The sequence below is a fragment of the Podarcis filfolensis genome, assembly GCF_964270895.1.
Source record: "Podarcis filfolensis genome assembly, chromosome: 2".
Lineage (NCBI taxonomy): Eukaryota > Metazoa > Chordata > Lepidosauria > Squamata > Lacertidae > Podarcis > Podarcis filfolensis.
Window position 1 is genome coordinate 6,672,110 of NC_139605.1, and position 12,276 is coordinate 6,684,385.

At 47.3% G+C, this 12,276-nt stretch overlaps 1 protein-coding gene across 3 annotated transcripts; it reads left to right on the forward strand.

Annotated features, from left to right (window-relative positions):
* Positions 1-113: 113 nt before the first annotated feature.
* On the forward strand, positions 114-9,962 carry LOC310756874 (zinc finger protein RFP-like). Of its 3 annotated transcripts, XM_083601767.1 has the most exons (8): positions 114-641; positions 1,701-1,796; positions 2,786-3,016; positions 4,667-4,689; positions 5,470-5,588; positions 5,992-6,024; positions 7,297-7,326; positions 9,225-9,962. In XM_083601767.1, the coding sequence occupies exons 1-8, from the start codon at positions 216-218 to the stop codon at positions 9,749-9,751; spliced, it is 1,485 nt and encodes a 494-aa protein (XP_083457893.1). In that variant the 5' UTR covers positions 114-215; the 3' UTR covers positions 9,752-9,962. The 3 variants fall into 3 exon arrangements, with proteins under 3 accessions (XP_083457893.1, XP_083457894.1, XP_083457895.1); XM_083601768.1 differs by lacking the exon at positions 7,297-7,326; XM_083601769.1 differs by lacking the exons at positions 5,992-6,024; positions 7,297-7,326.
* Positions 9,963-12,276: the final 2,314 nt, after the last annotated feature.

Below are 12,276 nucleotides of genomic sequence, written 5' to 3' on the forward strand. Positions count from 1 at the left end.
GTGTGTTTGTGTGTAAGCAAAAGCATGGGAAGCAATCCAGAAGCATTGTCTGCTACTTGAGAAAACATTCAGCAATTGCAAAAACCCGGAGACATTTTTTAAAAATAAATAAATAAAGATCACATGATCACTGAGTCATTTCCAGGAAGGGAAACTCCCAGTGGCTGAAAACTGAAAAAGCGAAACTTAAGTCTGGTCTTCAGCACGAGGGAGCCATGGCTGCTGCAGGGGGTCACATCCAGCGTCTCCGTGATGAAGCCACTTGCTCCATCTGCCTGGATTACTTCAAGGATCCAGTGACCGTCCCAGAGTGTGGGCACAACTTCTGCCGATCCTGCCTGATCCTGTTCTGGGGGGAATCGGAGGCAGAGGCTTCCTGCCCTCAGTGCAGGGAAAGAGTCCGGAGAAGGAGCCTCGTCTCCAATCGGCAACTGGCTAATATGGTGGAAATAGCGAAGAATCTCAGCCTTCAAGAGGGAAAGGAGGAAGGAGGGAAAGGAGGAGTCTGTGAGAAGCACCAGGAGCCCCTGAAACTCTTCTGCAAAGTCCATGAAGCCCACATCTGCCTGGTGTGTGACAAATCAAAGGAACATGAAAATCACAAGGTGATTCCTCTGGAAGAGGCTTTGGAGGAATACAAGGTAGGAGATCCATGGATCTGGAGGGGGAGAAATAAATAGCTGTGGATTCTTCTTGGGAGGTTTTCTTTTTACTTCTCAGGTCCAAAGTAGGCATGGCATTGATTGGTCGTTGTTTATCGCCTTGGAAGCAGCCCAGGGGAAGCCTGAGGGCTCCTGGGATGGCTGGAGGGGGGAGTTGAAGTCTTTCTCTCTGCCAGGGGGACAAGGGGATCTTGAAATACTCACAGCAGCTTCAAAGATTTGAACTGGGACCTTGGCAGGGAGAGAAAGGGTTAACCTCGTCCACATCCCCCAGCAAGGCTGCTTTGTACATATTTAGAACAGTAGAAATGTAAATGGCACATAGACAACTAAGTACATGTCTCCTTTGGTTACCAGGATTCCTCCTCAATGCCCTGCAAAACAGAGAGCAGCAAGGGATCAGCTGGGGGGGGGGGCGGGCGGGGACTGTTAGCCAGGAATTGACCAGATGGTGCAGGATCCCACCCCCCAAGTATCTGTTGGAAGCAGATTTGGGAGTGGAAGCACCTACTGGTGGCTTATTCTGGGGGTGATGTGGAGCCTCTGCAATGAGGTTTTTTTGGGGGGGGGCTGAGGATCTCCTCCCACCCCAAATTTTGAGACGCTCTGGTCTATCCCTGCATCTCTCGCCTCTTGGGCTGACCTCACTATCTCATTGATGCTAGAATGGTACATCCCAGCTTGGATCCTGCCTTAGCCCTTCCTCCTCCTCTTTCCACTTCTCCCTGAGACCTCAAGGTGAGAAGTCAGGCTGGGACCGCCAAGGAAAGGAGAGGAGGCTGAGAGATCACTCCGCAAGGGAGGGTGTTTGAGAAAAGGTGAGGGGCTGCCAGCTCTGCAGGCAAGGGGGGACCTGAGCCCCACAGGGTAGTTGATCCATGGAGCCGTGGACCCAAAAAGGCTGAAAACCTCTGTACTTTTATTTCCACCAGTAAATTACTTTGCTATTCTAGCAAGGCCACTGGGCGCAAGAAGCCATTATGATTTTAATTTCTCTGTGTGTCTCAATCAAAGCTGAATTTTTCCTTTTCTCTTTAGGGAGAGATCTGTCACCACCTGGAGATTCTGAGGAAAGAGAGAGGGGAAATTCTGGCCCATCAAGCAGATCTGGACAAGGAAAGCAAAGACCTCCTGGTAAGTGTCTCTGTTGTTACTAGACAGGGAACAAGTACTTGAGACCTCCAGGTATAGGGCAGTATATAAATTCAATAAAGAAGAAGAAGAAGAATCGAGTCAGGACTGAGAAGTGATGGGGAAATCTGCCCATTTCAGCTTCTCCTCATTTCTCATTTTTCATATCAGCCTGTTTATTAATTTACTGTTCTGAAAATGAATCAGATGTTAGGGTAGCTACCTCCTTGTATAAATATTTTGATCTGTACTTTACCCTCATAAATACATTTTTTGTGAATATTACCTGGCTGGGTCAAGCTTGAAAATATCAGAATTTTAAAGCTCTGTTTTGGTCTCCATATTTTCTCAGCAATAGTGAATTAGGTAAGTTCACCTTTGAATGCAGCTAAATGGAGATTATTTCCCCTTGTCATTTATTATGTGAATAGCAGTCAAGGAGAAGCCTGAGGACTTGTGAGCTGAAAGGGTGGAAGCAATTTAATCCAAATCCTGATTTACCATAAATAGTACTAAAGAACTGAATTCTAAATGTGCTTTCTTGTTCATTTTTAGGAAACTCAGGCTTTTTAAAACCTTTAAAGAAAACAGGGGAGCTATGGGGATGAACTCTGCACTTTGTTCTCCTCTGTTTCTGTTCCATCCAACACCTAAATGGCCCCAGTCTAAACTGAGGGGTGTTTTATGTCCCTGGATGTTCTCTGAACAGCTTAGAACTCTGGTTATGCCATGCCCCAAAACATGCAGGGAAAATCCATGGCTAGGAAAAAAGAGCTCCTTCCTTTAGGCTGTATCCGTCTGCAAAATAGACATCAACAGAAACAGCAATGGAGAGGGCCTCCCCTCAAAATAAAGGTTTACTTCTTTAGCCACTGAAGGTTTCATGTCTATAGAAAAATCAGAAGTGTCCTCCCTGTGGAATTCTCATAATTTTCTTTCTGCTGTTTCGAGGCTAAGCACCAAACACACTCAGACCTCCTCTTTTCTTGCAGAAATTAACAGAAACAGAGAGGCTGAAGATTGTGGAGAAGTTCAGAGAACTGCGCCAGTTCCTGGAAGAACAAGAAAAAGGTCTGCTGAATCATATAGAAGAGGTGGAGAAGGAGATTGCAGGGAGAAGGAATGAGCAGCTGGCCAGACTCTCCAGGAAACTCTCCTCTCTTGAGAGGATCATCCAGGAGATGGAGGAGAAGCGTCAGCAGCCAGCGACTGAACTCCTGCAGGTAAGACGGTGGCAGGAAAAGCCCAAGGCTCCAGGAAAAGGCTGCCTCCCATCCTTTATGTGTCCCTTTCATGTATACAAGGAGCGCAGGGGCTCAGATGATGGAGCCTCCAGTCAGGTATGTAATGGACAGGAAGTCCCAAGAGACCTGGGATGCTTAACTCACCTGAATGCAGACTAGAGATTCTTCTGTGTTCTTGATGGAACAGGAGGTGGTTTTCTGCTCTTTGCTGATGATTTGTCTCCAAATTCCTTCTTCTTGAAAATGCTGCCTTCCTGCCCTGGGCTGGGCTTCAGCGAGGATGAGTTCAGGCCTCCTTCTGACATGAGCCAGTCTCTTGACCAAGCTTCTTTTCCACTTCCCTCCACAACTTCTTGGTTGATCCCCTTCACAATGGATCCAGAGCGGCCCAAAATGGTGCTCAGTCACAGTGACCAAAGAGCAAGACAGAGGGACTCATCCAGACTGCTGCTTGTCCCACCCCTTTCCTCAAGGAAAACCTGCTGCTCTCTACTGCTGAATTAGAGCAAACCTCAGCCTGGTTTTCTCTGGATTGACGTTTGCTTCGATGTTGAACTAAGGAACAGGTTTTTCCTGAGGGAAAGCAGCAGGGCAAAGGCAAAACCACTTGGACCCGTGTTTTCTGGGCACAGGAAAAGCAGAAGTGTGGAGGAGCCCAAAGAAACACTGAGCTATACAATAATAATAATAATAATAATAATAATAATAATAATAATAAAAAATTTTTATCCTGCCCATCTGGCTGGGTTTCCCCAGCCACTCTGAGCGGCTTCCTACCGAATATTAAAAACAATACAGCACCAGACATTAAAAACTTCCCTAAGAAGGGCCGCCTTCAGTTTTCTTTTAAAAGTAAAATAATTGTTTATTGCCTTGACATCTGCTGGGAGGGTGTTCCACAGGGCAGGTGCCACTACTGAGAAGGCCCTCTGCCTGGTTCCCTGTATCCTCACTTCTCGCAGTGAGGGAACCGCCAGAAGGCCTTCGGCGCTGGACCTCAGTGTCCGGGCAGAACGATGGGGGTGGAGATGCTCCTTTAAGTATACAGGACCGAGGCCGTTTAGGGCTTTAAAGGTCAGCACCAACACTTTGAATTGTGCTGGGAAACGTACTGGGAGCTGTTTTATTACCCCTTTGGAGGCATTTTATGCTGCAGGTGCTTTTCTTATTTCTAGTTGGAAAGTAGAATTTGAAATTTGGGGACTTCTATGGAAGACAATTTGGGACAGTTCCCTGGTAGGATTATCCTGTAGGCTTACTTACGTCTGAATTGCACAATGCAAACAGGATTAAAGTTAATAAATTACAGTATAAGACAAGAGATGGAGTGGAATCTTCTATTGAATCCATAAACATGAGATTCCCTTAAATGCTGGTGAATTTTCCTGAGGATTTTCAACAATAATTGCAAACTGATGTGGAAATGTGGAGAACTTGATATTGGAAAAATTCATAATTTCAGATTGGAGAAATAAAAGCTGTGAGAAACCAAAACTGGCTGATTCCACCATCCCTGCCCACAACCTTGCCATGTGCCAGGCAGACTGGCATCCGAGGGCCAGGGTCTGAGGGGGTCTTCCTAGTCTGGCCTGTGGGGTGCAGTGAATTCCCTTCTCTTTTCCCCTCTAGGATGTGAGAAGCACCTTGCAGAGGTAAGTGGATCTGGCTCGTTTCCATTAGCATCACTCTTTGAAGCTGAGATGCAGGAACCTCAGACATGGCCCCCCAGGGGCTGCAGGGGGGAGACTGTAGGACTCACTCCCTGAGGCATCTCACAGGTAAAAGCAGGGCCCCCTCTTTGGGACTTGACAATGGGTAGATCACAGTTGGTCATTTTATACTGTGAGGAGATCTCAGTCTCTTGGGAGTTGGACGTGCCTGCCTTAGCTGTTTCCTTCTAGACTGACCAGTTTAGTCACTCTGCCGGCCCCCCACCCTGACCCAAGCAAACTCTTGCCCCATAGAGCCCCTTGGGAGGGGGCGATTTCTCACCAAGGAGCAGGAATTGGCTATTTTCTTGACCATGTTCCGGCTGCAGTATTTCAATTCAAGGTGTCACTCAGGTTCAGAGTAGAGGTTTTAAGGAACATTTCTTGTTTCCCAACAAAAGTGCATCTCGTTTTCTTCCTCACCCCTTCTCTGGGGACATCTAGAGAAAGGAAATGTGTGCTGTGCTGTCACCACCCTCAGACAATTCCTGCCCCTTGATACCATATGATTCTGCTGCTTCTTTGAATTGACACCAGTGGGGAGACTCAGAGGCCTGGGGTTGCTGTTTTGGCCCTTGGGGGTCTGGCTGAGGAGTCCGTAGTGAGGAAGAAACTCCCCACTCAGCGCCTGCCTGTCTCTCTAGGCCTCCTCTCAATTCCTTTCTTTTCCTTTAACAGAAATTGCAGATTTGAATGGGCTGACCTTGTTTTTCTTTCCACCAGGTATGAGAAAAGAGAGAGTCCAGAGAACCCACTGCCTTTCCCTCCAGAACTGAGGAACAGGATCTTGGAATCCTGTGATCTAAATCACCTTGTGGAGGATGCAATGAAACAATGGAAAGGTAATTAAAATTGGCTGCCAGGATTTCTCACTGGGAATTCTATTATTTCTTCAGAACTGAACATGCCAGGCTCTTACTGCATGGAATTGAGTAACCCCAGGATACCTTCCTTCTTGGGGCTCCAGCCTTCATTTCCTGTCCCCCAGAATGGCCCATGTATATTGTGACGCTGAATCCTGTAAAGAAAGCCTGAATCAGAGTGTATCTCTTTTCAATTCTACGGAACCTCCTTTTCCTTTTGGTTACCAGTCTACATAAATCTGGGGTTGTCCTTTTAGAGGTTCTCCTGCTCTGAATGGAGTCAATTCAAGGATGCTACATTATGAAGTGTTACTTTTGTATGGAGATTTATTTCAGGTGGAAGAGTGTTGCCCTTACACTTTATAGCTTTTTGCTTCCTCAGATGCTGTGTTATACAAAAAACAGACTCAGAAAGGTAAATTTCCAGGGGAGGAACAATTTGACAGGAGGGATGGGGACTGATATTTCATGGTGTTAAACCGTCTGTTCTGCAGACTTTGGGACCCCCATCAATGGCGTAACTCTGGGAAACAGTCCTCTAGGGGGTTTGGGCTCTTTGTCTGTCCCATGAATGAACTGGGAGAGGGTTTGAAGGCTTGGATTGGGGGCAGAGCTTGTCCCTGTGAAGAACCTGCACACCAGTCTGAGTTCCATTCCTGCCTATAGACTAGTATCCTGGTTTCACCCTCGATTTTACAGATTTTGCTTTCTTTGATAAAATCGATATACTGCTCAATTGTGGGGGAAAAGCCTCAGAGCCTTACAATATCTTACAAAACCTTAAGGAGGATCCTGCAGGGTCAGTCCAATGTCCATCTTGTCATGTTCTCATGTATAAGGAATCTCCCTTGCGTGTTGTTTTCCCTCCACACAATCTGGAGAGGTTCTTTTGGGGCTTTTGAGATCAGCCCCATTCCAGGAGGGAGGACTTCCAACTGCATGAGACCCTTTGAATTACAGGGTAAAGCTCTGCCGATTCTTCCTCTGCTTTGTCAGCATGCTTGGAAATTCCGGTTTCAGCAGCTTTTTCCCACCAGTTCACTTGGCGCAGATGTTAACCTTCCTCCAGCCATTCAGTACAGATTCCCATTTTATTCATGGATTTTGAATGATTGTATTCCGCCATTTTCTAGTATGGTTTACCATTTCTGATTTCCCCATGGAATCATGGAATAGTAGAGTTTGAAGGGATCCCAAGGATCATCTAGTCCATGGGTAGGCAAACTAAGGCCTGGGGGCTGGATCCGGCCCAATCTCCTTCTAAATCCCGCCCGCGGACTGTCTGGGAATCAGCGTGTTTTTACATGAGTAGAATGTGTCCTTTTATTTAAAATGCATCTCTGGGTTATTTGTGGGGCATAGGATTTTGTTCATTCCCCCCCCAAAAAAAAAGATATAGTTCGGCCCCCCACAAGGTCTGAGGACTGTGGACCGGCCCCCTGCTGAAAAAGTTTGCTGACCCCTGTTCTAGTCCAACCCCCTGCAATGCAGGAATCACAGCTAAACAGGTTAGTTGTTTTAATTCCTTAGGCCTACAGTTGTTGTCTTTCAATTACTTGTTTTATGAACAAGGTTTTATGATCTTTTGCTTGAAATAAGGAAACAACAGATGCTATGTTATGGTGATGTTTTGTAAAAAGATTTTCTTGCAGTGTAGACCATTAAGCCTCTCTTTTTGCTTCCCCAGATGTCCAGTCACTAAGAAGTCTCCAGAGAGGTAAAATTCACATGGAGACCTCAGTTCTTGGGGGGGGGGACTAGTGTTTCATGGGGGGTCAAGAGTCTCTTCTGTACAATTGAGAACCATCCACCGCTTGACTTTAGCCCTGCTGTTTGTACCACAAAGGCAGAGAGGGTGGACTTGAAGGGGGAGAGAGAAACTTCCCAGAAGGATCAGGCGGAGGCGGGAAGAGCTTTACTCCTGGCTGGAGAGAGTCGGGTTGCTTTTCCATCATGTGACCTTTTCCAGGCCTGGTTGCCATGTGTCCTCCTTTTCCTGGCCATGTCTTCTATTTTCATGATCAAAATTTCTTAACATTTGTATCGGGGCAGATTTTTAAAATTTGGCAGAATGTCCCCAAGTTTTTTTGTCCAGTTTTTTTGGTTTACAAGAACCCATGAAATTTTTAATATTGCATTAGAGCAGGCATAGGCAACCTCGGCCCTCCAAATGTTTCGGTACTACAATTCCCATCATCCCTGACCACTGGTCCTGTTAGCTAGGAGTTGTAGTCCCAAAACATGTGGAGGGCCGAGGTTGGCGATGCCTGCATTAGAGTCAGATCTAAGGCACCCGGTTAGGCTAATCTGCAGCAGAGAATCACAACAGAGCAGCATCTTAAGCTAGCGACATACTGTAAAAATCCCTTCTCTTGTGGCTGAACTAAAAGGATGCTGGCTCAGCTACAAGATATTGGAGAAGGAGTCCGGGAGGGCAAGAGTTAAGCCCCCCTGCCCTTAAGGAGAGTCCACATGCAGATGTTTAACAGTTTAATAAATTGTTCTGTGCACACTTACATTCAGAAAGATGTGAACATGAGCCCAAATATTTCATGTGGCAAGTGAGGGAACAATATGTATTCTTACTATTCTTTTGTTGTTGAAAGTTAAGAACATTGCTACTAGCAATATCTCACAGCTTCTATAGCCTACATATAGTAGGGGTATTTAAAATGAGAGTCATCATAGTGATCCATGGTTAAAAATCGAAGTTGGCCAATGTGTCCTCTTTCTTGCTCTTCAAAATAGGGCAGCCCTACACTTGCCTATCATGACTGTCTCAGCCCCAAACTGGTAACCTTTTGAGTTATTCCCCGCTTCCCCCAGGGCACTAGTCTTATGGTATATATTAAATCCCAAAGAGAAGCATGGAATAAGCAGTCCTTTGTAAAATTGCCCTGCCACCTGCCTCCTCTTCCCTGGCGGCAAGGCCTAAACTTCCAAGATGGTTGGGAGGAAGGAGAGACCAAGTGGGTGAGAGAGATGGAGAGCAGGAATAAACAGGCTCCCCACTTAACACGATTTTCACTTTTGTGCACGAGGGCCCAGTACATAACCCACGCGAAAGTGAGGGGAAGCCTATATGTGGTTTTGTGTTGTATTTTTATGCTGTGGACCACCCTCAGACCTATAGATGAAGGGCAGTATGCAAATGTTGATATTATTATTATTATTACTGCTGGGGGTCCTCATCCCGCAGCCCAACCCAGAGCTCCCAAAGGCCAATTCCCACAGAGATTGTCAGAGGAAAGCAGCTTCTCTCCTCTCCTGCCTCCTCCAATTCTCCTCTCTTTCCTCTTAGATAACACAAAAGAGCTGAGTAAAAGGTTTCCTGGGTGGTTTTTCCCCTTAGAAAATGCCTGGGTTGAGAGGAGGGCAGGCACAATGGACATTGAATATAAGAAAGTGAAGGAAACTGAGTTAAAAACCAACCAGAAGATATTTATTCTGATCAAAGTCTCAAGGAGGAGTCTCAGTCTTGCATGTGATGCAAATAAATCCCCTTGATCTGAAAGGGAATCTGGGTTTTTCGGGTGTTTCTTGGATTAGGATGTCCATCTCTCTCTCTCCGCTGACTCTGCCTCTCTTCTCTTTCCCTCATCTTCTCCCCAACAGCAAATGTCACTCTGGATCCAGACACAGCCCATCCCCGGCTCATCCTGTCCAAGGATGGGAAAAGCGTGAGATGGGGAGGCAGACCTCAAGCCCTGCCTTACAATCCTGAGAGATTCATTAAACGGCCTTGTGTGTTGGGACGTGAGGGATTCACAGCAGGCAGACATTTCTGGGAAGTCACTGTGGAAAGTGGGGAATGGTGGGCTTTGGGGGTCGCCAGGAAGTCTGTGATGAGAAAGGTCCGCTTCTCCTTTAGACCTGAGTGGGGGATCTGGGCTGTGGGGAAGTCGGGAGGGGAGTCCTGGGCCTGCATTTCCCCTGGTTCCTCTCTTCTGTCCCTGAGGGAGAAGCCCAGGAGGATCCGGGTGACTCTGGACTATGAAGGGGGACGTGTGTCTTTTTCTGACGCTGACTCAGGAGCCGAACTCTACACGTTCTCAGGAGCCTCGTTCTCTGCAGAGACCCTCCTCCCTTTCTTTTATCTGGATGACTTTGAAACCCACCTCAGTATCTCCTTAGGAGACTAGATCTGCCTCTCAGGCCCAGCCGGAGTTTCTCTCCAGACCAGAGTGACTGATATAAAAAACATTTACCCACCAGGAGAACCTTGGGCAGTTTTTCAAGGGCCCTTTGAGAAGATTCATTTTCCTTCCTTTCCCCAGAATTCCCTCTGCAGCTTGCTTCTTCTTAAAGAGACAGTCACACTTTTAACAGTCCCAATAAATCATCTTTTCCTCACCTTCAGTCTTGTTTTCCTTTTGAGATGTCTGATTTGGCAGAGCACGAGACTCTTAATCCCAGGGTTGTGGGTTGGAGCCCCACGTTCGGCAAAGGTTTCCTGCACTGCAGGGGGTGGGACTAGATGACCCTCAGGATCCCTCGCAACTCTGCGATTCTACGAAACCTCCCTCTCCCCACAAGACCTTATGCAGCTGTGAAAATGCATGCATTATTGGATTAATAGAGGACTAAAAAATGAACCCCTTCCCCCACATCAGGCAGGATAGCTCCTTACTCTGGAGACCTCAGATGGGAAGAAAATTAAAAAGAAATTGGAGAGGGCGCCTGTTAAGTTGTGGGTGAACATATCAGATGACAAAGCGATTCTTCCAAAGCAGCTCTTTATTTGTAAGCTGGAACAGAACTGAACTGAAGAGCTCAGTCAGCCTGCTCATATAGAGCTAGCTCCAGAACAATGTAAGTGTTGCAACTTTCTAAAACTATCCAATCACTGAACGTCACTTTCGATCCTTCATTTGCATAACTATCTACAGTATCCCCCTGCTGGCCCAGGGTGAGAACTTCAGTATATAACAGCGTCAGCTTCAAATGCCCTCTGCAAATACAGCCTCCCCATCTCCACATGTTGCCAGAAATAAACCTCCTTGCATTGAGTGGGGCTTCTGCCCAGTTATAGGTGTTATGGTTGATGCATTAACGTTCCGTATTTACAGGCTGGATTCTGTATATCGGGGGCAGCAAATGGGGTGTCCTCTGGATAATGCTGGACTCCAACTCCCCTCTGACCCATCCAGCATGGCCAGGGGTCAGAGAGGATGGAAGCTGCAGTCCGGCAGCTTCCGGAGGGTGCCCCATGGGCTGGGCTGCCCTATACATTTGGCAGGACACCCTCCCTGTGTTCCTCAGCCCCACCCCAAATGCACAATGCTCCCCCAAGGAGGGTCTTTTCAGCACCAGCTGCATCTGATTTCTCTCCTGGGATACTAAGAGCTAGAACAACAAATGCCTGTGGAATTGACCCCTCAATGATCTGGCAGGACTCTCCCTGGCTCCACTATCAGGGCCGCCGACTACTGACCGGTGCAGCCTGCTCTCCTTTTCCTGCATTTCCCACGGGGTGGTGGCACATGTCAAAATAAAGACACCTTTGCCGCCCCCCACCTGCCTGAGGGCCACCTCCCCTTGCTCCATCCCCTATAGTATGTTGGTGATGTTTGTGTGTCATCATACATTTCCCTGTGAGTTTCCACTCACCCCATGGAAGGACACAAAAAGTGGCCCATTTGGTCCAGCACCCAAGAGGGGCCACCCAGACGCCCGTGGGACACCTGCAAGCGGGACCAGCGTGTAAAACCAGCTTCCCCCCTCCTTGCAGTTTCCATCACCTGAGATTTAGAAGCCTTCTGCCTCTGGAGTGTGGAGGCAGAGCAGAGCCATTGTGCTTCACAGCCTAGTGCTCCATGAATTTGTCCCCTTGTCTTGTCCCCAGCTCAATGGGTGGAGCATGATAGTCTTAATCTAAGGGTCACTGGCTTGAGCACCACGTTGGGCAAAGAATTCCTGCATTGCAAAGATCTGGACTAGGTGACTCTTGTGGTACCATTCAGCTCTGCAATTCCATGATTTTAAGTTGGTTGCCGTCTCTGCCTTCAGTGGCAGTGAGTTCCATAGTTCATTTACGCACTCCACAACGAAATGCTTTTTTCTGTCCTGGATCTCCCAACAATCAGCTTTGTTTGGGGGCCACGACTTCTAGTGCTATGAGAATCTGCAACGTGGATATCATGTGTCTCTGTCTCCCTGCCTCCATCGTGGGGACCAGAGCAGAGGGTGGGCAGTTTTGTTTGTCCCCTCCTGGGGCAGGAAGCCTCAACAGAGAACTTTCTTGAATTAACAACAACAACTGGCCATCCGCCTGTGTCTTGTGACCTAGAAAAGGTGTATGTTCTCCACTGCAAATCAGGATGTAACCAACATTTCTCCCTCTTTTTTCTGTGGAATGTGGCACTTTTCAAGAATATTAGCTGGACGTATTCCCTAAATGAATTATCTGGTGTCCGATTAATGCCTCCTTCTGAATGAAGCTTTTCCCACACTCGGGGCATTCATAAGGTTTCTCCTTCGCGTAGGTCCTTTGGTGTTTGATCAGCGTATCTCACGGAGAAAAGTTTTTCCTGCACTCAGGGCATTTGTGAGGCTTCTCTCCTGTGTGGATGTTCTGATAGTCAATCAACCTACAAGGATGATGGAAACTTGCCCCACACTCGGTGGGGTTTCTCCCCTGTGTGCGTCTTTCGATGTTCAACTAAGT